Source organism: Eucyclogobius newberryi, unplaced genomic scaffold (assembly GCF_026437365.1).
Source record: "Eucyclogobius newberryi isolate DKJ021-1_F unplaced genomic scaffold, fEucNew1.0.hap1 SCAF_9, whole genome shotgun sequence".
Classification (NCBI taxonomy): Eukaryota; Metazoa; Chordata; class Actinopteri; order Gobiiformes; family Gobiidae; genus Eucyclogobius; species Eucyclogobius newberryi.
In genome coordinates, this window is record NW_027316532.1 from 18462220 (window position 1) to 18490163 (window position 27944).

The 27944-nt window shown below is 43.3% G+C and overlaps 1 protein-coding gene across 5 annotated transcripts in view; it reads left to right on the forward strand.

Moving 5' to 3' along the window:
* Positions 1-1227: 1227 nt before the first annotated feature.
* The window catches only part of fxr1 (FMR1 autosomal homolog 1), a 35959-nt gene continuing 9242 nt past the window's right edge, over positions 1228-27944 (forward strand). For 2 of the 5 annotated variants that reach the window (XM_072438213.1, XM_072438216.1), the window contains exons 1-14: positions 1228-1366; positions 10395-10447; positions 10959-11052; positions 12416-12487; positions 12912-13060; positions 15242-15335; positions 15433-15549; positions 16324-16494; positions 18912-18990; positions 20092-20201; positions 21496-21594; positions 26563-26752; positions 27509-27602; positions 27681-27799. In XM_072438213.1, coding sequence (XP_072294314.1) covers positions 1316-1366; positions 10395-10447; positions 10959-11052; positions 12416-12487; positions 12912-13060; positions 15242-15335; positions 15433-15549; positions 16324-16494; positions 18912-18990; positions 20092-20201; positions 21496-21594; positions 26563-26752; positions 27509-27602; positions 27681-27799 — 1492 coding nt within the window. In that variant the 5' untranslated portion in view covers positions 1228-1315. The remainder of the gene's footprint in view (positions 1367-10394; positions 10448-10958; positions 11053-12415; positions 12488-12911; positions 13061-15241; positions 15336-15432; positions 15550-16323; positions 16495-18911; positions 18991-20091; positions 20202-21495; positions 21595-26562; positions 26753-27508; positions 27603-27680; positions 27800-27944) is intronic. The other 3 variants (XM_072438215.1, XM_072438217.1, XM_072438214.1) reach the window with 2 other exon arrangements.

The following is a 27944-nucleotide window of genomic DNA, read 5'->3' on the forward strand; positions in this document are numbered from 1 at the left end:
AAATCACACGTTGGACTTGATCAATACAATTTAGGTTCCAAACTGCATGTTATTATTTAGAAAAACAGAAACGTATGATCAGTCAGTCGGATGTTAGGGTTATTTGTTAAATTATTAGTTAGAAATGTATTTTTTAGTCAAATTATTAGTAGGACATGTATTTATTAGTCTTATTAGTAAGAAATGTATTTATTAGTCAAATTATTAGTAAGATATTTATTTATTAGTCAAATTATTAGTTAGAAATTGATTTATTAGTTAATATACTAGTTAGAAATGTATTTATTAGTCAAATTATTAGTTAGAAATGTAGAAATGTCCGGATGCACTGGATGTTTTCAACTTTGGTAACGTCGTTCGGACAATCTCCATGGCAACCCACTTCCAGCCTACCGTTTTCCGCGACGACTGCCGTAAAAACAAAACACAATTAAAATGCATGAGCGCGACGGACCAAACAAACCGGTTTTGACCGAACTTCGCGTGAAAGTGCGTGCGTTTCCATCGCTTTCACACAAACCGCCACCGTCTTTTTTGTACTTTCTCTTTTATACTACCTTTTTTTACACTTTCTTTCCCCCACTTTCCTTTCCCTAGAAAACTATGACCAGTCAGTCGGAAGTTAGGGTTATCAGTTAAATTATTAGTAAGAAATGTGTTTATTAGTCAAATTATTAGTTAGAAATGTATTTATTAGTTAATTTATTAGTTATACATTTATTTATTAGTTAATGTATTAGTTAGAAATGTATTTAATAGTTACATTATTAGTTAGAAAAATAGAATACTATGACCAATCAGTCGGATGTTAGGGTTATCAGTTAAATTATCAGTAAGAAATGTATTTATTACTTAAATTATTACTTAGAAATGTATTTATTAGTCAAATTACTAGTACGGTATGTATTTATTACTTAGAAATGTATTTATTAGTCAAATTATTAGTTGGAAATTGATTTATTAGTTTGTTTGTTTTTTTAGAAAATACAAAAGTATGATCAGTCAGTCTGGATGTTTTCAACGTTGGTAACATCTCCATGGCAACGCAGCCTACCGTTTTCCGCGACGACTGCCGTAAAAACAAAACACAATTAAAACGCATGAGCGCGACGGACCAAACAAACCGTTTTTAACCGAACTTCGCGTGAAAGTGCGTGCGTTTCCAGCGCTTTTACACAAACCGCCACCGTCTTTTTAGTACTTTCTCTTTTATACTTTCTTGTTTTGCACTTTCTTTCCCCCACTTTCCGTTCCTTCTCCTCCAAACTTGGCCTGAAGACGCACCTGTCGTCCCGAGATCCTTTGCGTGTCCAATATGGAAGAACTGGCGGTGGAGGTCCGCGGCTCCAACGGGGCTTATTACAAGGTAAACCTGGCTTTATTACACCCGCACGGGGCCGTCGTGACGGCCCGCGGCCCGGTCCCGGTCCCGCGGACGCCACCGGAGACGCCGTTTAACCGCGGGACTTTCGCTTTCCGCCGCTATCCGCTGCTGCTAGCTTGACGCGGCTAGCCCCGGATTAGCTTCGCGTGCTAACACCCGCCGCCCGTCCCCCCCGGTTCTTCTTCCCCGTGACGGTTCCTCCCGGCTTCACTCCTCACGGACGCGTACGGGGCACACGACGCGCGGCACACGTCCGTTTCACCCGTTACTGCGCGTGTTTTTGACGTGTTCGAGCGCGTTTTGCGGTCGGTGAAATGCTACATTGACGGCGTTAGCATGCTGCGCTAAAGTCGACGTCAATAAGTTTCATTCTCAGTTTTGTCACATGTCTGGATGTGTTATGTGATCAGAGTCCAAGGCAGGGCGTGAAATTAACTCACAATTACACGATTTAATGACAAAAGTGACATAACCACGCGTTTTATCCACAATAATCCACATTTACAGAGCTACTTTTGACTTCATTACGCCTTTACACGATGTTGCCTGAGCTTATGTTGTTGTTGTTGTTGTTTTATGGCGGTTGGCATCCAATTGTTGCATTACCGCCAGACTTTATTCCTCAGACTTTTCGTAGTTGTTGTTGTTGTTGTTGTTGTTTTATGGCGGTTGGCATCCAAGTGTTGCATTACGATGCGTTCGCTCTTAATTTAATGCTAGAACGTTGCTTTTTTAGGGGTTGTTTTAGTCAATTACGTATTAAAAGAGGATAAACAAAGGGTCAATTTGCAATAACAAGCTAAATATATGAGCTAGGCATGATACACGCCTTTGTTGTTGTGTGTTTCGGTCTGTCATTGTCTAAAGATAATCACATTTTGGATATATTATATCGTTACTCTGTCCATTTTAAGAGTTGTTGGTCCAGAAATCGTTGATTAAGTCCATATTAAATCTAAAATATTCCTTTTAATTACTCCATACTGCTTCCTTTTGTGTTCATTATACCATGAGTCAGTGTAATATCATCGTCCCACATATGATACAATGCTCAATATTTATTTACATTCATTTATTTATGTTATGTTCGTTTTTTTTGCACTTTGAGCCATGTGCTATTTATTGACTTATTGTGCCTCCATGTTCTTCAATGATATGGTACATTGTCAGTGGCATTAAAGTAGTGTCAACGTATATTATTATATTTATTTATGTATGTTTGGAGAGTCCCTGAGCCGTCTTTATTTTAGTTTTCTCCGCTTCCTTGTTGTACAAATGAAACCTTGGTTACTTTGACTCTCCTTCACTGACTTTGTTAACTTTTCGTGATGTTTTCGAATCTTTTCGCGGCCCGTTTTCGTGCGAACTGGATGCAGGGATCGGTCGGGATTGGTCAGAATTGGCGCTTTCGGGATCCTGGACTGTCCCGGCGTTCCATTATCTGATACGTGGCCACGGGCGAGTTATTTGTGCCGCGGGACGTGTTTGCGGGGGGCCCGGCTGTCGGTGTCACTCCGGCGCAGTTGGCGTGTGACGAGGGGCCGGCGGCTGATACCATAGACGTGCGGGCTATTCCTGGACCCCGGACTAAGTAAAGGTTGAAATGTGGAGACTGAAGGCATCTAGAGACGGAGAATGTTTAACAAAGATTTAATAATGCCACTGTTTTTGTTATGAAATAACAATTGTGTCGTACGTGTTTCAGAGTCTTTACAAGTCCAGATGGCGATTATGATGATCAAAAATGACGATTCGTTTTATGGTCGACATGTTCACACTCTGTTCCTGGTTTGGTCTTCGATTGGGCCCGGTTTGGTCTTTGTTTGGGCCCGGTTTGGTCTTTGATTTGGCCCGGTTTGGTCTTTGATTGGGCCCGGTTTGGCCTTCGACTGGGCCCGGTTTGGCCTTCGACTGGGCCCGGTTTGGCCTTTGACTGGCCCGGTTTGGCCTTTGACTGGCCCGGTTTGGTCTAGGTTTTACTTCCAAGTTTAGTCCCAGTTTAGTCTCAGTTCCCTGTTTAATCATGTTTTTTAGTAATAAAGCTTGTGTTGTTGATGCCACAGGTTTGATGGCCGACATGTGGACGCGTCCTATATTTGTTTAGATGCTTGAACCCCTTTTTGTCTCAGAACAGCGCCCCCCTGTCATGTCTCAGAACAGCGCCCCCCTGTCATGTCTCAGAACAGCGCCCCCCCGTCATGTCTCAGAACAGCACCCCCCCGTCACGTCTCAGAACAGCACCCCCCTGTCACGTCTCCTTACAGATGGTATTTTCTCCGTGCTCTTTAAATAACTTAGTTTACTGGAGCTTGGACGACGCTTTACTACGATCACTAGAAGGAAATGCACTCAGGACCTCGACCGTCTCTTGCTACTGAATTAATAATAAAGAACGTATTGATTTAGCTTGAGTCTTTGCAGCTTTAAGTCCCAATGAACAAAGGTCATAGGTCGAACAAGATGGTCGTAGTGATGAATAGTGCGTTGTTGTTATTGTTTTATGGCAGTTGGCTTCCGAGTGTTGCATTACCGCCAGACTTTATTCCTTAGACTTTGCCGTAGTCCTAAAAGTTCTTCTTCCAGTGCTTTGACTTCCAGTGCTTTGACAAAGCCCAAGAGGTCATGAGATGTCTCAGACTCTGCCGTAGTCCGTAACTCCTTCCATTGCTTTGGTGTTACAAAGCCCATGAGGTCATGATATGTCTTTGTGACTTGTCGTAGAATAGTTGTTGTTGTTTCAGAGTCCGACCGGCTTTATTCCAGGGAGACTAGAGATGCACCGATTCCAAAATTCTTGGCCGATACCGATTTCCGGTTTTCCGGAGGTCTGACCTGCCAAAACCGAATTTTCTGATACCGATTTTCTATCTAGCCACTGATTTTCCCACAAACTACCCAGTATTATATATGTGAAAAAGGTGCATGTATACAGGACACACGTTTTATAATATAAAATGTAATTTATTTTGTGGAAAAATAACTATATATAAAAATAATATATAAATACAGAACTATATACTAACTAATATATGGCCTGGAGAAGAGTGGGGGACACAGAGGAAAAAGGAGTCCATTTCTCCTGCAGAAGATGCAGCTCCAGTGGTTCCAGATTGAAATCAAAGGAACTATTTTCATATAGTAATTTATACATTTGTAATTTTACACATTCTTTTGAATGAGCTGGAACCCTCTGCAGGAGAGGAAGCAGGTGGAACATGAGGAGGGTCAGTCCTAGAGCGCTGCCAGCACCTCCCTCTCAAAGCTGGAGGACTCTGGCTCCAGGACCTCTTCCTCGTGGTTCTACAAAAAACACATTATTGCAATTTAGATGACACAGGCTAAAAATCATTGTAATCCAACCAAATGCTTTTACACCTGTGGGTGCAGCAGAAGGGCCAGCATCCCCTGAAGGAGCAGGAGCAGTAGGGGCAGGAGCAACAGGAGCAGGGGCAGGGGCAACAGGGAGGGCTGAAGGCAAATCCAGATCTTCAAAAAGAACATTGTACAGCAGTTATATTTTAGCCCAGTACATTTACTGCAATATTATTCAAACTTTTACTATTATAATACAGTATATTAAATGAGGCACATATGTTGCCAATATCATTTTCCAGTTCCATCAGCTCTTTGATAACTTCACACACTCACTAGAAGCACAATCAGCTGTGCACTATAGATTCTAGAGCACTATAGATTCTAGAGCACAGCTGATTGTGTGAACATTTCTTTGAGGCTGCGGGACAATTAAATAGTCCTGACATTAGATTGTAGTCACTCATTTCGCTGTTCGAGTCAGTAATTTTAGTTTTGTATCTACGTAATGTATGTCTCAAATGCAAAGTATTTTTAAAGTCTCATTTCAGGTGGATGAGATCTCTTGTTAGCATTAGCTCGTAGCCTAGCTCTCTGCTAGTTGAGCAGAACAACAACAACAACAACAACAACAACAACAACAACAACAACTAACCCTTCTGACAGCCCTGCTGCTGCTGCTTCTTCTGGCCCCTTCATGTGTCCCTACTCTTCTGCAGATAACTCTGAATAAACACATGAACTCGTCATGTGTTTATTCAGAACACATGAACACCAGCGCAAATTATTTTGACCGCATCAACCATCAACACGTAGATTGTAATCGTCTCAAAGTTGTAATAACTTACCCCACAGTCCAGTCTCCTCTGATCCTCCTCCAGGCTCGCTCCTTCTTGTATTCCACCAAAGTTGAACAAATCTGAACTTTTCTGCCACGAACGATTTTAACGCCTTGAAGCTTATGCTTGTCAAAGCGTCTAGAGCGGAAAACACCAAAACGCACCCTCCGCGCCGCGGCGAAAAAGCAGGAATCGCGCCGCGGGAAACGCAGGAGGTGTTCGACGCACGTTTACATAGACTTTAATATAAACTGGACACTTTGGCCGCCGCGCTCTGAAAGAGTTGTAGTTTTTAGCTGTTTTGCTCTGGGCGCGTTGAGCTGCTACGCACCGCGCATGCGGGTCAGTTTGGATCGGCCGAAAACCGGCAATTACGACATGGACCGGCCGGTCACCGATTCTGGCCGATTCGACCTAAAACCGGCTTTTTTTAATCGGCGGCCGATTGATCGGTGCATCTCTAAGGGAGACTCTTCTTCATCTTCCTCTCCTTCTTTGACGTCCGGTGCTTGGCTCAATTAAGTTGACAAGCTACTTGGCTCAATTAAGTTGAAGACACATGAACAAGGACTTCTATCAAACAAAAGGCTTAACTGCAGACTGAAATAAACTCAACTTGTCTGGTTTATTCACTGTTTACTAACAGAAGTTACAACTTACAAATCACAAGCTACGAGCAAGCTAACACACATTCATGTGTTTTACTCTTTTACTAGAGGAACAACTTTTAGATACATTTCCACTCTTTAATTTTGCAGATCCATTGGCATCAAAGTCAGGTAAAAACCTTCAAAAACTAGCATAACAGTCAACTAGAACCACTATAAATCAATCAACTTAGCAGTATCAAAAATAGAATATGAAAATATTTTACACGACACACAATACATCATATTATCAGCATCAAACACAAGACCATATTTAACAACTGTAGAATACAAATACTATTACAAAATATAAGCTCCAATTAATGAATCCAGCAATTAAACAATATTACTTTGACTTAGTATTTACTTAGATGTATAAATATGTATATTGCACATTAACCCACCTAAATAAATGCTACATCACACCACAACATAAGTTATTTTATTCATATTGTAGCGACCCTAGTCTCTAGTGCGTGTGTGTGGTCTCTGGGGCGGAGCTAAGAGCGGGCTCAGGAGACGAGGTCATTTCTGATGTTCCTGTTCCATCAAACTCTGTTCAAGAAATAAAGTGACAACTTGTGAGCACTAAACCAGCATTACTGAGAAGTTACAATATTTACACCCAAAAGAAAAGCACAACCCGCTCCTTTAACAAGCGTCTTAAACTAACTCACGGAGCGGCACAAGCGGGTTGTGCTTTAGTCTGGGTGTAAATATGAATGAAATAACTTAAGTGTTATGTTGTGGTGTGATGTATTTGGCATTAAGTAAATACAAAGTAAAGTCAAAGTAATATTGCTTAATTGCTGCATTCATTAATTGGAGTTTATATTTTGTAATAGTATTTTATATTTGTATTCTACAGTTGTTAAATATGGTCTGGTGTTTAATGCTGCTAATATGATGTATTTTGATGTGTTGTGTAAAATATTTTCATTTTCTACTTTTGATACTACCAAGTTGATTGCTTTATAGTGATTCAAGTTGACTTTTATGCTAGTTTTTGTAACTCTGTTATTTTACACTGTGACTTAATTATTGACACTGGTGTATTGTCTGTTTGAAGGTTTTTACCTGACTTGTGATGCCAAAGGATCTGCAATATTATTGAGTGGAAATGTATCTAAAGGCAAAACATTGTATCAGATGAAACAGCTGCTTTGACCCTTGACCCAGACTGACTCCGTCAACAATACTCAACATGGGTTAGGGTTAATTTAGCCAAGTAGCTTGTGTTATGCTGTTATAACATTATGCAAATATGGCATGGTTTAGGTCCGGACTCATTAGGTCCGGACCTGAACCTAAACCTCTGGATTCGAATCCGGACTTGAACCTGAACGTGGGTTTAGGTATCTATCCCTACATAAAGCTTCTCGTTTGGCCGTAAATGAAGTTTGATTGGATTTTTGACTCAATAAAACCACTTTGTTTTTTACCACAAACAAACATGCAGGTGCTTCTTTGACGTTTGTAATAAAGCCTCAATCCAACTTTATTTGTACAGCACATTTTACAAACACGATCGTTTCCAAAGCGACACACACAATAAGACAAACATTTAGATCTAAAATTCAGCTGAAATATTTCTGGACAAATGGAACTAAAACAGTCTGAACAATAAAACAAATGGGTAATAAATTGGATGAATCAATGCAAATTAATAAAGATGGTACAAAGAAGAACGCACTGGATAAAATAATACAAAATTACTAAAATTGATACAAAATCACACAACTTCTGCCGTGTCGAAGGCCAGAAAGAGACGTTTGAAATAATTTAATGTCGTGATTGATTATTATCGACTTTGATGGCCATTTGATTGGCCGTGACCGTACGTGACTGTCCGTGACTGTCCCGATTACACGTCTCGGGTACTTTCCAAAAAAACCTGTATTGTACGTTGTTCATGTGGTTTCTCTCTGACACATTCGGTGAAATATCGGCCTCTTTTACACACATTTAAACTGTATATTTTGTCATTGCAGTGGAGATGATTTCAATTTGGGAAACTGCGACCGTTTATATTTGGTTTAGAGCTAATCTGGCCGCGCTAATCATCCACTTATTGTAGTTAATTTTTAGTTAATCTGTGTGTGTGTGTGGTAAACGATCACACAAAAATGTCACATTGTAAATTAGAATTGCGCGTCCATTACAAACTAAAATAAATCATTTTCATAATTTTACACATAATTCAACTGTGTAGAATTTAATTTAATTGGAATAAATAGTCCTTTAGGTGTTAAAGTGAAGATGTTACTATGTTTAGGCCTCTCACAGTTACTCTTCTGTAGTACGATATATACAACAATAGAAAATACAACAATAAATGATTATTTTTAATGCTGGAAAACGTATCCTAAAGAAAACACGAGCTGCAATAAATAAACGGCTCATTAAAACATACGAGGGGATAATTAGAGTCCATAATGAGCCACTCTTTCCACTCGTACTACAAGAAGAAGGTGGATATCACTGTGACGTGTGTTTTAAATACTTCTGTAAAAGCCTTGACAATATTTAGTTTAGTCTTTACTTGTCAGGGACCAAAAGAGAAGAGAAAAGAAGTACATGTTTCATTACAATTACAGCACGGTACATCATGCTTTTAGATGAGGGCCGTCTTCCCGTATTTTGGACGGGGTATTTTGACATGTGGACGGGCATTTTCGAGTGCAAGGACGGGGTCATTTTTATTAATACATTTTAGAAAAGGGAATATCATCATTAAATCGGGCCGGGAAGCGTTTGACGATATGGCTCAATAAAACCACTTTGTGGCCATGGTCCGCGCCATGACAGTTTACTGTTTACAAGTTAAAATTTGCATGCTGCGCGCTGATTTGTCGACAAGATTTGTGTGCTTGGCTCTGATTGGCTGCCGAGACCTTGTCCGGAGTATTCCGAAGCTACGCGTTTCCCGAAGCTCCACGGCCAAATGCCATGTAAAATACGGCGCGATACGCCGCTCCTAAGTGGCGGAGTGTGATCTGCACGGCCGAGAGGCGCAGGCGGCGCGAGAGTATGGAAGGTCGATATGATACGAGAGGCGTGCGGGCGCCACTCTAGATCGCCGTGTGGGCCGCCTGCGCGTTAAAAGCGCCGCTTTATTTTGTAAAAAGGTCGTGATACACATATTGGCTTTCCATAGCCGTAAAAAATGTAAGCCCCTTGACAAAATTATTTGGACAGGGTGTTTTCAAATCCTATCTAAAAGCCTGCGGTACATGTCATTATTAGCATTAGCTCAGTAAGATACACTACATAACAAATCCATTTCTAAAAATGACATTAGTTCAGACGAACGAAAAATTCTGCTAAAATCTAACTGCTCCGTTTATGACCAGGATGGGATTTTTCATGAACATCTGCAAGTTTAGGCAAGGCAAGTTTATTTGTAGAGCACATTTCATACACAAGGCAATTCAAAGTGCTTCACACAACAGGAAAAATGCATTAAAATCACAAAGAAATTACAGACATGCATAGCATTCCAGACACTCTTTCCCATATTTATTTGACATTGCAACATGACAGGCGTCTCTGGGATGGACACATCACTTTTTAGATTGATTCTTTCCCTTATCAGCGCGCTATCTTGAAACTAAAAATCTACAGACGATTTCAGAGCGTCTGGAGTCAATTCCACCGTCTGAAAGTTACAAAAGTAAAGGCAGGTTGTGCAAATGCGGAGGACGGTGCCGTTTCTGCTGTCGTTTGTTCAGAGCAAGAGGTGGATGTGTTTTTACAAGGAGGTGGAGCAGTTCTTAGATTTGAAAATGAAATAAAATAGCCTAAAGTAAGCATTTTTTATGTGCTAAGGATGTTGCAATGACGATAACGCTGTGTTTTCTTGTCTGTTGCCTTTAATTGCTTGGTTATAGAGAGACGTGAGAGGTTTGAGGGTCTCGTTGGCCTCCTGTGTGGCATCGTCATGGCAGCGAAGGAGGTGAAAGCAGCCTAATGTGTCTGAAAGATTAGATATTATATTTGAAATGCCTCTAAACTATATACTTCTTGATAAATATTGCTCCATACGTGTTGTTTTGTGTGTGTTTCCCATTGCTGAGACTGGCGGTCCTCGAAGTCTAATCCCCCCTTGAGTCTAAACACAAGTCGGACACAGATTTAAAGATGAATAAATGACCATTTCTGCTTGTGGTATTGTCATAATCCTACATTTAATCACTGTGTTTGTTTCCTCAGGGTTTTGTCAAAGACATCCATGATGACTCTCTCACTATCGCCTTCGAGAACAAGTGAGTCTGTCGTTCACATTGTTCTAATAAATACTTGAGAAATACATAGTTGTGTATTTCTCTGGACGCTCCTGATGACAGTGTGACAGAAGTCCATCAAAATAAGCTTCTAAGTGAATGGTCCGTAAATGGATGACGCAAATATGAGCTTCTTCTAGAGCTGGCAACAGTATAAAACATGAGAATATTGTAATAGTTGTTTTGGAGAAATGCAAGTCAGAATATTGAGTTGCAGATTGTCCTCCAAAGAGTTAATCTTCAAAACAAGATCATAAAGTGATTTTCTTCTTCTTTATGCTTCATTTAGCACATTTCTGATGCTTTGTGAAACATGCTCCGTAAATACTGTAATATTCGATTAAGATCAGCTCGACCTGTAACGATTAACTGGAATAATTGTGACTGTTTGACGACTAAAATATTCAGATGTTTTGACAAACAAAACGGAACAAACTCATTTTTCTCATCTTCAATAATCATCCGTTTGTACACATCTCCCTCTCACTTGCAGTTGGCAGCCAGAGCGCCAGGTTCCCTTCAATGACGTCCGGCTGCTGCCGCCCGAAGACGCCAAGAAGGAGATCGGAGAGGGAGACGAGGTGGAGGTGAGTGAGGGGAGACGAGGTGGAGGTGAGTGAGGGGAGACGAGGTGGAGGTGAGTGAGGGGAGACGAGGTGGAGGTGAGTGAGGGGAGACGAGGTGGAGGTGAGTGAGGGGAGACGAGGTGGAGGTGAGTGAGGGGAGACGAGGTGGAGGTGAGTGAGGGGAGACGAGCTGGAGGTGAGTGAGGGAGGTGGAGGTGAGTGAGGGGAGAGGGAGACGAGGTGGAGGTGAGTGAGGGGAGACGAGGTGGAGGTGAGTGAGGGAGGTGGAGGTGAGTGAGGGGAGAGGGAGACGAGGTAGAGGTGAGTGAGGGAGGTGAGTGAGTGGAGAGAGAGACGAGGTGGAGGTGAGTGAGGGGAGACGAGCTGGAGGTGAGTGAGGGAGGTGGAGGTGAGTGAGGGGAGAGGGAGACGAGGTGGAGGTGAGTGAGTGGAGAAGGAGACGAGGTGGAGAGGGAGACGAGGTGGAGGTGAGTTAGGGGAGAGGGAGACGAGGTAGAGGTGAGTGAGTGGAGAGGGAGACGAGGTGGAGGTGAGTGAGGGGAGACGAGGTGGAGATGAGTGAGGGAGGTGGAGGAGAGTGAGGGAGGTGGAGGAGAGTGAGGGAGGTGGAGGAGAGTGAGGGGAGAGGGAGACGAGGTGGAGGTGAGTGAAGGGTGAGGGAGACGAGGTGGAGGTGAGGGAGGTGGAGGTGAGTGAGTGGAGAGGGAGGTGAGGGGAGACGAGGTGAGTGAGGGGAGACGAGGTGAGTGAGGGGAGACGAGGTGAGTGAGGGGAGACGAGGTGGAGGTGAGTGAGGGGGGGAGGGAGGTGGAGGAGAGGGATGGAGGTGGAGGGGAGACGAGGTGGAGGTGAGTGAGGGGAGACGAGGTGGAGGTGAGTGAGGGGAGACGAGGTGGAGGTGAGTGAGGGGAGACGAGCTGGAGGTGAGTGAGGGAGGTGGAGGAGAGTGAGGGAGGTGGAGGAGAGTGAGGGGAGAGGGAGACGAGGTGGAGGTGAGTGAAGGGTGAGGGAGACGAGGTGGAGGTGAGTGAGTGGAGAGGGAGGTGAGTGAGTGAGGGGAGACGAGGTGGAGGTGAGTGAGGGGGGGAGGGAGATGGAGGAGAGGGATGGAGGTGAGTGAGGGGAGACGAGGTGAGGGAGGTGGCGGAGAGGGAGGGAGGTGAGGCAGGGAGGTGAGGGAGAAGAGGTGGAGGTGAGTGAGGGGAGAGGAGGTGGAGGTGAGTGTGCAGGTGAGGTGGAGGAGAGTGAGGGGAGATGAGGTGGAGGTGAGGGCGGGGGGTGGAGGTGAGTGAGGGGAGACTTTCTGAGCTGTGACTCTGTTTAATCGCTCTTCTTCCTCTTCCTCCTTCCTCTTCTTCTTCAGATCTTCTCCAGAGCCAATGAGCAGGAGCCCTGTGGCTGGTGGCTGGCCAAAGTGCGCATGATGAAGGGAGATGTGAGTGAACATGGAACTATGAACTATTAACTGTTTGACTTGAATAACTACAGTCATAGTGATTTGCTCAGAACTGTGACCATTAAAATATCGGTTTGTATTCAATTGTGATAAATCGAGCAACGTTATTAAATCAAAACGGCTAAAAAGAGAAAAGTCTGTTGTGATTAACTTCAATAATACATTAAATTAATATAAATATATATTTTTACCTTTATATCTGGTTCTAAATTGTTGTAGAAACGGATAAACTATAGAATATAAATGTTTGGCTTCTGGTCCAAACTATCAAACGAGTCTACTACAAACGAGTTATTGGACGACAAACGACTGTAAATCAGAGTACTTTAGTCACAGAATACTTGTACTTCAGAATCACATGATCTTGTGGGCCTCGTTTGCTTACTCTGCGTTTCCGCCTCAGTTCTACGTAATTGAATACGCCGCCTGCGACGCCACATACAACGAGATCGTGACCTTCGAGCGGCTCCGCCCGGTCAACACCAACAAGGCCATCACCAAGAACTCCTTCCACAAGTGCACCGTGCCCGTGCCCCAGGACCTGGCCCAGGCGTATGTACCACCACAGAAACCACGGCAACGGGACAACGTGGCTGTCCCCTCGATCGTTTTGGACTTTATTTAGAGTTTGTCATCATCGTCCGGGTTGGAGTTGTCGAATCAGATCCTAATCGAAACAAAAACGTGAATCAAAACTAGGGCCGCGACCAGGCTTTTAGATAGGATTTGAAAACACCCCGTCCAAATAATTTTGTCCGGGGGCCGACTACGCGAAAAAACTAGTAGCTTCGGCATTCTCCGGACCACGGCTCGGCAGCCAATCGGAGCCAAGCGCACAAATTTTGTCGACCAATCAGCGCGCAGAATCCACATTTTCACTTGTAAACAGCAAACTGTAATGGCGGACTATGGTCAAACGCTTCCCGGCCCGATTTAATGATGATACTCCCTTTTTTACTAAGATTTATTAATAAAATGCCCGTCCACATTTTAAAATACCCCGTCCAAAATACGGGAAGACGGACGGCTATCTAAAAGCCTGGCCGAGACTAGTGATCGTTTTGCTTATTGATTAATCAATAACTGTTTCGTGCAGTGAATAAGATTTGTGCCAAATTTGCCCCAGATGAAGCTGAAGACATTTGAGTGTTTTCATCAATTACACTCAATTTACATATTTTCCATTTCTCAGCTCGTGACGTGTTTTGGAACCTGTGTTTAGTTAACAATTACAGTATTTTCCGGACTACAAGTTGCACCTTTTTCATAGTTTTGGCTTATACTTGACTTTATATATGATATTATTCATTATTTTCACACTGACAACCACAAGAGGGCACTCTAGGCTCTAAGCGACGCAGAAGAAGAATCAGCACTTCCTCTACCTCCGGAGTTTGTGGAGTTGTTTAGAAGTGACACAGAGGAAGAAGAATTCAATGGATTTAGTGATTTGGGGTAATACTGATGCATTGGTAAACTTGTTAGCATGTTCTTTATGCTATAGTTATCTGAATAACTGTTAATATGTTACGTTAACATACCAGACACTTACCACAGTTCTGTCTGTGCGTCATGTAGCTGAAGGTGTTAGCGTTAGCATACGTACACCTATTCACCATGTTCTCTAATCTGTTATTATTTTAAATTTCCCCCAAAATGCGATTTATATATGTTTTTTTTCTTCTCTTTTATAATTTTTTTTGGCTGGTGCCACTTATAGTCCGGAAAATACGGTATACAATTACTTAATGATTTGACAATTATTGCGAAATCGTCCAGCTGCGATTTAATTAATGAACTTGTTGCGGATTTAATCAACATGAGAGACTTATTAGTCAATATATACATTAATAGGATGAAGTCTGGCCTTAGAATAATCTTTAGCTTCATCTCGACCGGTACAAGAGTGTTTAATAAAGAACGTTCAGTTATTTTGTGTCTGAAATGTCATTAAACAAGGCTGAAAATGACAAAACATCTTTCAAACGAATCAGACTAAACCTTAGTGACCCTGGCCTGGTTAGAATGTGCGTTTTATAGAGTTTAAATCGAGCCCTAAATCATAAAAATCTGGACATCGTGAGTCACTTTCCACCTACTAATGTCATCAGTAAGTGTGTCTGGAGATGTTTGTGAGAAATACACTCTCTACAGTTCGTTTAGAGGCAGGAATCCTCTTCTCTGTTGATCTGGAGCTTTAGTCTTTCCTCTGCTCATGACCTTTTGTAAATCCTGGTGTAAAAGTAATCATGTATAGCGTATTTTCTAGACTATAAGTCGCACCGGAGTATAAGTCGCACCAGCCAAAAAATGCATAATGGAGAAGAAAAAAAACACACAAGTCGCATTTTTGGGGGACATTTATTTGATAAAATCCAAGACCAGGAACAGATTAATAACAGATTATTTTAAATCTGTTCGGTGTCACTTCTAAACAACTCCACAAACTCTGGAGGTAGAAGAAGTGCTGATTCTTCTTCTGCGTCGCTTAGAGCCTAGAGTGCCCTCTTGTGGTTGTCAGTGTGAAAATAATTAATATCTGTATAATATCACATATAAGTCGCTCTGGAGTATAGGTCTCACCTCGGCTAAAAATATTTTTAAAAAGTGCGACTCATAGTCCAGAAAATACGGTATATATATTATTGGTAGGGAAATCTTGAACACTGTATTGAAATCTGTGCGGAGCCTTTTTCCTCCGTGTCGTGAGTATGATGTGTGTCTGTCCTTCAGGTGTCAGAACGAGAACGCCCACAAGGAGTTTAAGAAAGCCGTGTCCGCCTTACACATTTCCTTCTGCCCCGAGGCCAGCCAGCTGCTCATCGTGGTGGGTTTATTCAGCTCGAGGACATGTACATCTCTAGGACGATGAGAAACCACTGACGCTCGCTCGGCTAACCTGGTTTTTCTCTTCCATTTTCCAGTCGACAAACGAGTCGACGGTGAAGCGCGTGTCTTTGCTGAGCGACATGCATCTGAGAAGCATCAGGACCAAACTGATGCTCATGTCACGCAACCAGGAAGCAACCAAACACCTTGAGGTCAGTGTGCAATACTGCGCTCTTGTGTGTTCAGTGGGTGCCTGGTCTTCCTGCAGGTTACTGCTCTATCTCGTCAGCTCTAGGCAAGGACTGGGCCTGGTCAGTACTTGGATGGGAGACTGCTGGAACACACAGTGCCACAGGGGGGCGCTAGAGGAACTGTAGTTGTGTCCTTACTAGGCAAGACACTTCACCCACATTGTGTAGTCAAGGGTTTTGAGTGCCTGAAGGTGGACAAGCTCTAAATGAATACACATAATAACAACGACAACAACAACAACAACAGCAGCAACAACAAAATACATTGTTTAAATTAATTTAAACTGTTTAATCATGTTAGTATTTGGGCTGCAACGATTAATATAATCTAATGACTAACTGAGCAAAACATTTTGTTAAATTTTGATCATCTATCTCTGGACTACACACACTCTAAAACACATTAAAAAATAAATCATAAAATATATATATATAATAAAGACAGTTGCATTATTAACTGTAAATACCAAAAAGAATAAAGTATTTGTGATTTTCATCAATAATCAACTTTATTTGTAACTATTCTGTCTAGAAGCCTTGTTTGGTTTATAATGTGTAAAGTAAAGTTCGACTGCTCAAACTGTCCTCGCTTGCATTCTTAATATATTGTGTCATTGTGTCATCAAAATCAATGTATAGAATCCACATGTTCTTTAGTGTGGAAATGACAGTGCGTAGGATTGTTTTCTTTGTCATAAATGGTGTTAATCGTCTGACGTGTCTCGCTCCGTGCAGAGCTCCAGACAGCTGGTGTCCTCGTTCCAAGAGGAGTTCACCGTCAGAACGGACCTGATGGGCCTCGCCATCGGGAGCCACGGCAACAACATCCAGCAGGCTCGCAAGGTGTCCGGCGTCACGGCCATCGAGCTGGACGAGGAGACCGGGACCTTCAGGATCTACGGAGAGGTTTGTGACCGGAGACGACGTGGACCCCTCAAGAACTGAAAGCCAAAGAGCCAAGCACTAACTAAACACACAATAATGTTGAATAAGACATAAAATACAGTTTAATCACTAAAATGTACATCACTCAAACATACAGGAATCAATCATGAAACACTGATGTAATATGTTCCCTTTAAACTCTAAAGGGAACATAATATCAGTGTTTCATGATTGATTCCTGCATGTTTGAGTTAGTCCTACCCACTAGCCCCGCCCACATCCCTGTACTCTGTGATTATTTGCAAACTAACAACTTAGAGTCACATATGTTGGGTTCTAAAATGTCACGTTGCCACTTTCCAACTGTAAAAACACGTGACAATCGAAGAGGCGGAGCTTATCGGTCCTGCAGTTTAGAATAGGAAGTCGTGTTTCTATTACTGAGCTGTTGCGGATCAATATTGCAGTTTACAATTCACAACTTTAAAATTACGATCCACTGATGTTTGTAGTTCAATACTCAGAACCTGGAAAATGCATTGATGGTCAGCTTTTAAGTTTAAGGACTTTTTATATATTGTTTATGCAAATGTATTCTCGTAAAGCGCATATTTATTAATTTAATGTAACACGAATAGAAAGGAAGCATTAGAGTAATATGTAATAATGCGTCTACCAGAGGCGGAGCCAGACATTCTAAACATCCGGGGCTTAGCCCAAAAAGAAAGGGAGGGGGGTCATTCTGGCCAATATGATGTGGTTTTAGTGCAGTTACAGACAGTAACCCTCCAAAGGCAAAGACAGACTTTTTGCCTTCTGAGAGAGCTCCTCCCTCCAAAAAACGTTGAACAGAACAGCAGAGGTGACATTTAGTTATTCAAGAAATTGTACATCTTGATGTTCTTTAAAACAATCAGTGATAAAACAAATATGAAAAACATGCCCTTCACAGGGCTCGAACCCACAACACTGAGGTCCACAGTCTGATGCTCCGCCGTCTAGGCTAGTCAGCCCATAGAAAATGAAGTGCTGTTTTAGAATTAGGCTAGGCAAAATAATATGTCTCTTTGCCGGAACCTGACCGACCTGTTTTGAAACTAGCTGACTGAAAAAAAAATCTGCATTTTGTTGAAAAAACGTCTAAATCTTTTATTTTTCAATTGTTTCGCCGACTCACCGAGCGGGCTTTCCTGAACCGCCGTGTTGAATATTTTTATCATGCTGATAAACGTGTCTTTCAGCTCAAAGGACTGTGAATGCACCGCGTGATACATGCGCGTCTTCATATTCAGTTCTCCACGTGCATCTGTATCAAACAGAGCGCGTGCATGACTAGCCTTATTGCTTTGAACAAGCTGGTTTACCCTTGTCGGCACTCAAGTCTCCATAGGACATGTGTTTCTCTGTCAGGGTGTGAAATTTGACTTACGCAGATGCATTCTGGGATTGAAACACGCCCAGCAGCGTCATCACAACAAACATGGCGGCGCCCGTCTCCCCCGCATGTTCCCCGCGCTCGCCTTCGCTACCAAAATAAAGGATAACGACGTACAAAAGGTCGATTGAAATGTCTTAAAATCGTGAGCTTTAGTCTCTCGATTGGGTTGAGAGAGACGTTTTCCGTCAGTGACTGTTGAAGCCTGACCCCTGGTGGTCATTCCGACAAAATTTTACTTTTTTTTTGCCTTCAAAGTAAAAAAAATAAGAATTTGCCTACCGACCGAGCCAGATGAAAAATGTTGACTCCGGTTACAGCAAACAGACATTTATTTGGGGTAGCCTTAGACTGATCTTTATTGAAAGTAAAAGTCAGTCTTACCTTTAGCAGACACCTTCCTCAGTGAGCTGTTTGTCCTGTAGTTTCTCTGCTTTAGCTTTGTAGATGAATAAAACCTGAGCCACTGCTACACCGACAACCACAATGAATTCATGGTTTGAACGATCATGTCCTGTTGTTTATTCTACGTTAGATAAACTTTGTTTTTCAGCACATGTTCTGAATGTCTCTTTTTTCCAGTCGATCTGCTCTTATTTATGCCCTTCACTTTTTGCAAAACATCAGTTAAATGATAGAAAAGGCCAGATTGCGTAACGTGCTGTAAACACCGCGCACTTTCCACATGCAGCCAATCATCCATCAGTTCAACGAAAATAACCAATGAAACGGGTAAAGAGAATAGAAGCCATTGCTGGGTTCGAACTGTGGTCACTTGCGTTCCAACCCAGCGCTCTACCTGTTGCGCTTTCCACTTAGTGACGTCATGATGCATTTTTAAAAGATTAAAAGATTCGGGGCGTCTGGACAGAGATCCGGGGCTCAAGCCCCAAAGCCAGGGCCTGGCTCCGCCCATGGCGTCTACTTCAAATATCGCATGCATATTTGTAAAGGAAAGCTATTGCTAACCTGGTTGTCTCTTTTTGTGTTTTGTTTCTTTCAGACGGCGGAGGCGGTGAAGAAGGCCAGAGGCATCCTGGAGTTTGTGGAGGATTCTGTGCAAGTGCCAAGGAACCTCGTCGGTAAGAAATGTACAAAGAGGAGACTCGAGCGCTTGAGTTTGTGTCGCGGGGAAAGCACGTTCTGGAGCAGAGTTCATGCAGAAGAGGGCGGAGTTCAGGTGGAGGAGGGCGGAGGAGGGCGGAGGAGGGCGGAGTTCAGGCGGAAGAGGGCGGAGTTCAGGCGGAAGAGGGCGGAGTTCAGGCGTAAGAGGGCGGAGTTCAGGCGTAAGAGGGCGGAGTTCAGGCGTAAGAGGGCGTAGTTCAGGCAGAAGAGGGTGGAGTTCAGAGTGAGAAGGGCGGAGTTCAGAGTGAGGAGGTTGGCGTTCAGACAATATTTTTGATTTGAATAAGAATTTTTTTTTAACAAAATTGTGATCATAAATACAAGGGGAAATATATACCGTATTTTCCGGAGTATAAGTCGTACTAGCCAAAAAATGCATAATAGAGAAGAAAAAAACATATATAAGTCGCACTGGAGTATAAGTCGCGTTTTGGCGGAAATTTATTGCTAAAATCCAAGACCAAGAACAGACATTTCATCTTGAAATGCAATTTAAAATAATACCAGATTAGAGATTAGAGAACATGGTGAATAGGTGTACGTATGCTAACGCTAACACCTTCAGCTACATGACGCACAGACAGAACTGTGGTAAGTGTCTGGTATGTTAACGTAACATATTAACAGTTATTCAGATAACTATAGCATAAAGAACATGCTAACAAGTTTACCAAAGCATCAGTATTACCCCAAATCACTAAATCCATTGAAAACTTCTTCCTCTGTGTCACTTCTAAACAACTCCACAAACTCCAGATGTAGAGGAAGTGCAGATTCTTCTTCTGCGTCGCTTAGAGCCTAGAGCGCCCTCTTGTGGTTGTCAGTGTGAAAATAATCAACATGTGAAATGCGGTTGCCAGGGTGAAAATAACAAATAATATCACATAAGTCGCTCTGGAGTATAAGTCGCACCCCGGCCAAAACTAAATACGAAATGTTTTTTTGTCGGTGGTGTACCAAATACTTAAGGGGAAAAGTAACAGTACTTGCGTATACAGGAGACCTTTGAAACTGAAGTAGCTCTGACTGTTCACTGACTTTCACTTTGCACGTTTTAGGAAAAGTCATCGGCAAAAATGGTAAAGTGATCCAGGAGCTGGTGGACAAGTCCGGCGTGGTGAGAGTCCGCATCGAAGGAGACAACGACCACAAGCAGCCGCGACAAGAAGTAAGTTTACTACACCGACCAATGGAAAAAGTACACGTGTATGTGAACGGACCGAAGTTCATTGTGCGTCTCCTTACTGTCCTCATCTTAGCTTTTTGTAACATTTGAGCCATTGTGACCATGACGTATTTGGGCCTCACTCCCTCAGTATTTGGACCTCCCTCCCTCCTTCAGTATTTGCACCTCCCTCCCTCCTTCAGTATTTGGATCACCCTCCCTCCCTCCTTCCCTCCCTCAGTATTTGGACCTCTCTCCCTCAGTATTTGGACCTCCCTCCCTCCCTCCTTCAGTATTTGGACCGCCCTCCCTCCCTCCTTCCCTCCCTCAGCATTTGGGCCCCCCTCCCTCAGTATTTGGACCTCCCTCCCTCCCTCCCTCCCTCCCTCAGTATTTGGACCTCCCTCCCTCCTTCAGTATTTGGACCTCCCTCAGTATTTGGACCTCCCTCCCTCCCTCAGTATTTGGACCTCCCTCCCTCAGTATTTGGACCTCCCTCCCTCAGTATTTGGACCTCCCTCCCTCAGCATTTGGGCCCCCCTCCCTCAGTATTTGGACCTCCCTCCCTCAGTATTTGGACCTCCCTCCCTCAGTATTTGGACCTCCCTCCCTCCCTCAGTATTTGGACCTCACTCCCTCAGTATTTGGACCTCCCTCCCTCAGTATTTGGGCCTCCCTCAGTATTTGGGCCTCCCTCCCTCAGTATTTGGACCTCCCTCCCTCAGTATTTGGATCTCCCTCCCTCAGTATTTTGACCTCCCTCCCTCCCTCCCTCAGTATTTGGACCTCCCTCCCTCAGTATTTGGACCTCCCTCCCTCAGCATTTGGGCCCCCCTCCCTCAGTATTTGGACCTCCCTCCCTCAGTATTTGGGCCCCCTCCCTCAGTATTTGGGCCTCCCTCCCTCAGTATTTGGACCTCCCTCCCTCAGTATTTGGATCTCCCTCCCTCAGTATTTGGGCCTCCCTCCCTCAGTATTTGGACCTCCCTCCCTCAGTATTTGGATCTCCCTCCCTCAGTATTTGGGCCTCCCTCCCTCAGTATTTGGGCCTCCCTCCTTCCCTCAGTATTTGGGCCTCCCTCCCTCCCTCCCTCCCTCCCTCAGTATTTGGACCTCCCTCCTTCCCTCAGTATTTGGGCCCCCTCCCTCAGTATTTGGACCTCCCTCCCTCAGTATTTGGACCTCCCTCCCTCAGTATTTGGACCTCCCTCCCTCAGTATTTGGACCTCCCTCCCTCAGTATTTGGACCTGTCTCCTCATACGATCTTGCTTATGGTGTTTGTTCTTCTCCTTCTTGTTGACGACACAGGGAATGGTCCCGTTCATCTTTGTGGGCACCAAGGAGAACATCGGGAACGTGCAGGTGCTGCTGGAATACCACATCTCCTACCTCAATGTAAGGGCTCCTGTATGTACTGTTACTCGGGGATATGGGGCATGTGTCTGTGGGCCTGCGTTGGTGTTTGGGGCGAGGAAACGCTCCACGTCCTCCTTGTTTTCAGCTCCACGTTTGTTTGAAGTAGCATTAGCAGCAGTTTGAAATGATGTGAGAACTAAACCAGACCTTTACTAACAAAAGCTACAGCTGTTCCAGACTGCACGGGAGAAACATTATTTATTTCATGTTAATGGTAAGTGGAAGGTGCAGTTTTCACACACACCTTGGCAATATTTAAAGTACATTTATTCTCTAATTATACATTTGGTGGAACGGCACTCGTGGTGGATGTTTGTCATACTTCTGCATCAGTCGAGTGGTAGTAAAGGGGAAAACATGCACAGAATCCCATCCAATTAATTCAGAGAGTATTTATGCACAAGGAGCGTTTTTTATGACAATTTAAACAAAATTACGGTATGAAAAATGAGTTAGAATTTAGTGTCGAGCAGGCGTGTCAAACTACTACACCGAGGCCACATACGAGACACCACACTTTGAATAAGATTTTAGTATAACATCAAAATTGTTGCTTCTCACTATATTAATTTTAGCTTAGCCCCCCAGTCGTATTAAATATGATTGGCGGCTCAACCTGTTTAGATTCTGGGTTAGACCTGGTTCAGACTTAGTTGGTTCTAGTCTAGTTTTTCCAACACAACATGAAGCTTGAACTGGAACGTTGGTTACAATACGTTACCATGGCAACGTTCTCTACAGCCTACATTATAACACAATGGGTATTAAGGTAACTATTGAGATTTACCATAGTCTACAATGGGCTTGCTGAGTAACAGTTATGGAGTTGTGATTTAGGTTAACAAAAGGGTTATATTTAAAGTCTAAATGACACGTTTGACGACACTTTTCACTTAAACGCAGAGAACACAATTATATTTAAAATTTGACGAAACATTGTCCCCGTTTGCTTGACCGTTTGTTTAAAGTTTATAATTGTACTTCCTGGTTGGACGTGAGCACAGATATGACAGTAATTCCACAGCTGTTACCTAGCAACCAGACTGTAAACAAGAGCCAAACTCCACATAAATGACACACCAGTTCTGATCTGACACACAATAATACCATAAAACACCTTTATTTCAGGTGTTTTCTATAGTCAGAAAAGTGTGTCCGTGTAAACTGTCTCTGTGTCGCACTCTGATGACATCACATAGGGCACTATTTAGGGCTCACGCCGGTTTGCAGTGGTGTCCGAATGTCCAGCAGGTGAAAAACTAGTGCACTCACAATTTCCCACAATGCACCATGAAAAGTAGCGTGCTGCGATGTCAAGACCGGTCAATATAGACCACAATGCATTGCAAGAGCCAGAAAAACGGCAGCGAGAGGTCTTTAACTGGACACAACGGACTGAATGAAGCAGAAGAGCTGTTTAAACGTAGAATATGAACAAAGCACTTACTAAACCGTTACGCCGCAAAGTTGCTAGCGTTAGTCTTAGCTTGAGTCGCCGTCACAGGCAAAAAGTGGAATAATCTAGTCCGTTTGTTGTTGAATTTCAGATCCATGACTTGTGTGGGGATTATTTGTCCATAAATATGTCCGTGTCAGACGAATTTGACCAATATTTATGACAGAAATCTATAATACGAGTTTTGCTGCCTTTTTTCCCCACTCGGACACCAGAGTCACGTGACCCGCGGTGAGGAGAAAGTGAGCCAAGTGTCCGAATCGCTCTGTAATTGAGTGACCTGCAGAGTCTGCTGAATAGTGCAGGACGGTGGGGTCAATGAGGGGTCGAGGGCGGACATTCGGACGCAGCCCGTCTCTGTGATGTCATCAGTGTGCGACGTGCCGTTGAAAACGCAGAGGGAATCAGCTCTACCTCCTGTTGTAGAAAAAGGTTCAGTTGTAGTCATCTGGACTCAGTTTAGAAAAAACTAGATGTTTCGGCTCTCATTCAAGAGTCATTGTTAATAAGCGAATTTAGGTCGGGAACGCAGATATTTATACTATTCTGTGGTAAGTCCAGCCCATTGGGCGGGCCTTTCTGAAGTGGAAAAAGTTGTTTGTTTCAACAGAAACTTCCCCTCTTTGTTTCTAACAAATTTGCCTTTTGTTTACAATCAGTCCTTTAATGGGCTATTAGTCTCCCCTTTGTTTTTGTGTGTCCCTGACTCACTCACCCTGGGTACCTGATTAGCATCCGAATGTCCTGGACCTCTACCTCTCCAGGGGTTCAAGATTCCATTGTAGACTATAGGCAAGTTGAATCTTAACCCTCCATTTATGTTTAAAGAAGGTCTTTCTTTTTTAACAAAAATAGCTTCCTTAACTCCTCTTTCAAACCATCTTTTCTCCCTGCTTAAAATCTTCACCTCAACGTCTTCAAACGAGTGATTAGAGGCTTCAAGATGAAGATGCACGGCGCTCTGTGGTCCTGAACTTGTATTTCTTCTGTGCTGATAGAGCCTCTTGTGAAGTGGCTGTTTAGTCTCTCCTGTGTAGCGTTCTGTACAACTTTCTTCACTACGTTGGATAGAATAAACTACATGCTCTCTTTTTGGGTCGGCATCTTGTCCTTAGGATGAACCAGTTTTTGTCTTAAAGTGTTGTCTAAAAATTCTCTGCAGTTTTTCCCGACAGTCCCGAGACATAAGGGATCAAAACACCCTTCCTTCTCTGTTCAGTTTCCCTTTTGTCCTGCTGCTTGGTTCTCTTCACTCTGTTGAGAGCCCAAGCGGGGTAACCACAGGCTGAAAGGGCATTCCCGACGTGTTTTTCTTCTTTCCTCTTGCCCTCTGAGCTGGTGGGAACACCTTGAGCTCTGTGTTGTAAGGTTCTGATCACTCCCAGCTTGTGCTGTAGTGGGTGGTTGGAACCAAAGAGCAGGTACTGATCCGTGTTTATAGGTTTCCTATACACTTCTATTTGGAGCTTCCCGTCCTCTCCTCTGATCGTGGAACAATCAAGAAAGGCCAAGCGGTTCTCCTTAGCATCTTCTCTTGTAAACCTGATATGTGGGTCCACAGCATTGATGTGCTCTGAGAAGGCTTGCCTATAGCCTACAATGGAATATTGAAACCCTGGCGAGGTAGAGGACCAGGACATTCAGATGCTAATCCGGCCTAAATTCGCTTATTGACAATGACTCTTGAATGAGAGTTGAAACGTCTAGTTTTTTCTAAACTGAGTCCAGATGACTACAACTGAACCTTTTTCTACAATGGAACACTCCTGGACGAATGAGGGATTACATGGACTTGTCTTTTTAATAATTATTTTACACAATACCTTCATGTGCTAATTTCGTGCATGTGGTGATTTGTGCATGCTTATTGCTGTGTGTCTGTTTGCGTTGTGTGTGTGTGTAGGAGTTGCTGGAGCTTCTCACAGAGGGACAGCACCTTGAGGAGGAGCTGAGGCAGATTGAGGTGTTTGCACAGGGCCGAAGCCTAGCACGCTTCAGAGTAAGATGCTCTCAGGAAGTGCAGGACTCGTGTATGAGCAGAGCGAGCCTCAGGTTTCCTCTCCAGCCCTCGCGTTCCGTGACCGGGGACGTGGAGATTAAGCGGTTAAAGGGGCTGTACCCGGTAAACTAAACTGTCCAGGGCGGTATTTAGTCCGAACAATACTAAAGTTTCAGACGCTAAACCCGTTTCAGTGCCACAATAACAACAAAAACAAACCATTCCTTTTATGTTACGGTCTACTAAAGCTGGTACTGGTCCATACGTTTGTTGTAATGCATTTTAAATTGGAGAGTTAGAGTTAGCTTCGAAACATCGCAAACTATGAGAAACTAGGGTTTTTTTGGCAACTGAACTACACCGGAGTTAGAAAACACGAGGATTTAGCTTAGTTTATTGACGTTGTATAGTTTTGCACAATTACCATAAATACTAACAACCACATCAACATTTCTTACTCCGTTCAAATACGCCACTCACACCATTCTAAAGCTAAACCGGGGAGGTACAACTTTGTCCCGTTACTGTACTTTCCTCCCTGTATTTATACTTGCTCGACTTGTTTCGATAGTAGTTTTAGTGTTGATTATAGTCTAGGTTTGATATACTTGATTGTACCTATCAGAGCTTTTTAACAACCCTCCTCCAAACTCATTCCTCACTTTCCTAACTCAATCCGGGCATACCGTATTTTCCGGACTATAAACTGCACCAGACTATAAATCGCACCAACCAACAAATGCATAATAGAGAAGGAAAAAAACATATAAGTCACACTGGAGTATGCAATGTGGTTGCAGGTATGAAAATAACAAATAATATCACATATAAGTCGCTCCGAAGTATAAGTATATAAGTTTAAATACAAGTGTAAGTCGCACCCCGGCCAAAACTATGAAAATGGTGCGACATATAGTCCGGAAAATACTGTTAATATCATTCACACCATTTCGAAGCTCGTCTGAGTGGAGTTTGGACCCACTGTCCGTGTGTTACTTCTGGGTTTGTGATGGATACAGTTGTTCCCTTACTGGATGCAGACGACGCACAGGGGTCTGATTTTGACCCAAAGAATATATATATTTTACTGGGGTAAAACTGATTTTTACTTTGCTACATGTAAATTGAAATGGGTACAGCGCCTTTAACTGATGATGACGGTTAACAATGTGAATGTGTTCAGAATTTATGAAGTAGAAATAATTCACTTCGAGTCAATCTATGTTCTAGCAATAAATGGTCAAATTACGTTTTCACCTGGCTGTTTATGTCACATTAATGTAAACATAATGCATGAGAATGATAGTGAATTAAGCATTTCACTGTGGTTTTGTTGCTAATAATCGTAAAATCATTGTTTCTCCTCACAATAATTACACGAAACACTAAAATGTCACATCCTACGTAACGTCAGGGAGAGTTACAGCTGTTCTGCCTCGTTCTGCCTCTTCCTGGAGCTCATTTTGCTTGTGCTTCCTATGTCGTCCTGAAGGAGGTGGAACAGCTGCGTCTGGAGAGGATGCAGATCGACGAGCAGCTGCGTCAGATCAACCAAGGTCACCGCTCGTCCTCGGACCGAGGAGCCTACAACGCGGACGCCACCGCCGGCTCATCCGCCCCCAACCGACCCTACAACGTGAGGGGGCGCAGGGGGCGGGGCCACAGCTACAGCACCGGATACGGTCAGTACGGACGAACGCACACGGGGAGAAGAAATGTTTTTTTTTGTCAGTTCAGAAGATGTTTCCAGGGTCTTAGACTTCTTTATCCTCCGATGAAGCAACTACCGTATTTTCCGGACTATAAGTTGCACCTTTTTTTATAGTTTTGGCCGGGGTGTGACTTATACTTCTATACTTATACTCCGGAGCGACTTATGTGATATTATTTGTTATTTTCACACTTGCAACATCATTTCAAACTCTACTGCAACTTGTATATGTTTTTTTTCTTCTCTATGATGCATTTTTTGGCCGGTGCCACTTATAGTCCGGAAAATACGGTAATGTCTTTGTGTTTATTTGGAGTTAATGTGAGGGACAGTTTAAACATGTTCCACTGTAGAAAATGGTTCAGTTCTAGTGGAAACTGGTTTGAAAAGTCACTCTCAGTCTTATTAATGATAATCTCATGATATTACAACAAACATATGATATTACAAGATCATAATATAGTCAATAAACAATTTTTTGTCCATGTTCACATCTTCTGTGAGGCGTGGCTTCAGAAGTGTGACTGAGGAGCGAATGAATAATGCACCAAAAACCCAAAAATGTTAAGCGGCTTTGATTGTCTAGAGAATCACTAGAACTTTACAAGACTACTATATTAAAGAAAGAATGGAAAGATCAAACTGAGATCTTTCACATTTGGTGATTTGAAAAACAAGTCATGTCTGCAGTGAAATGGTCCAGCAGTTTGTTCTTTTTTACTCTTAGGCACCAATTCAGAGCAATCCAACGCCTCCGAGACTGACTCCGAGCGCAAAGATGAGCTGAGCGACTGGTCTTTAGCCGGAGAAGACCAGGACAGGTCAGTGAGCGCAGGACACGTCGTCGTCACTGACACGAGTCACGCTGAACACGCTGACCACACTTCTGTTTGGAGCAGGGAGCGGGACAGAGGCTCACGTCCAGTGAGAGACAGCCGCCGGAGGCCAGGACCGGGCCGAGGGAGAGGAGGAGCCGGGGGGAGAGGAAGAGGACGAGGAGGATACAGCAACACGTCCGGTACGCTTTCGAAAAGGGCTGGACATTCATCGTTTGTGGTGCATTTTGTAATAACACCGTCAGATCAGGGGAAAGAGAAAGGAAAGCACTTTTGCTTGATGTTTTCTTCTAGATTGTTGTTGTTTTCACTCGTTTTCTCTACTAT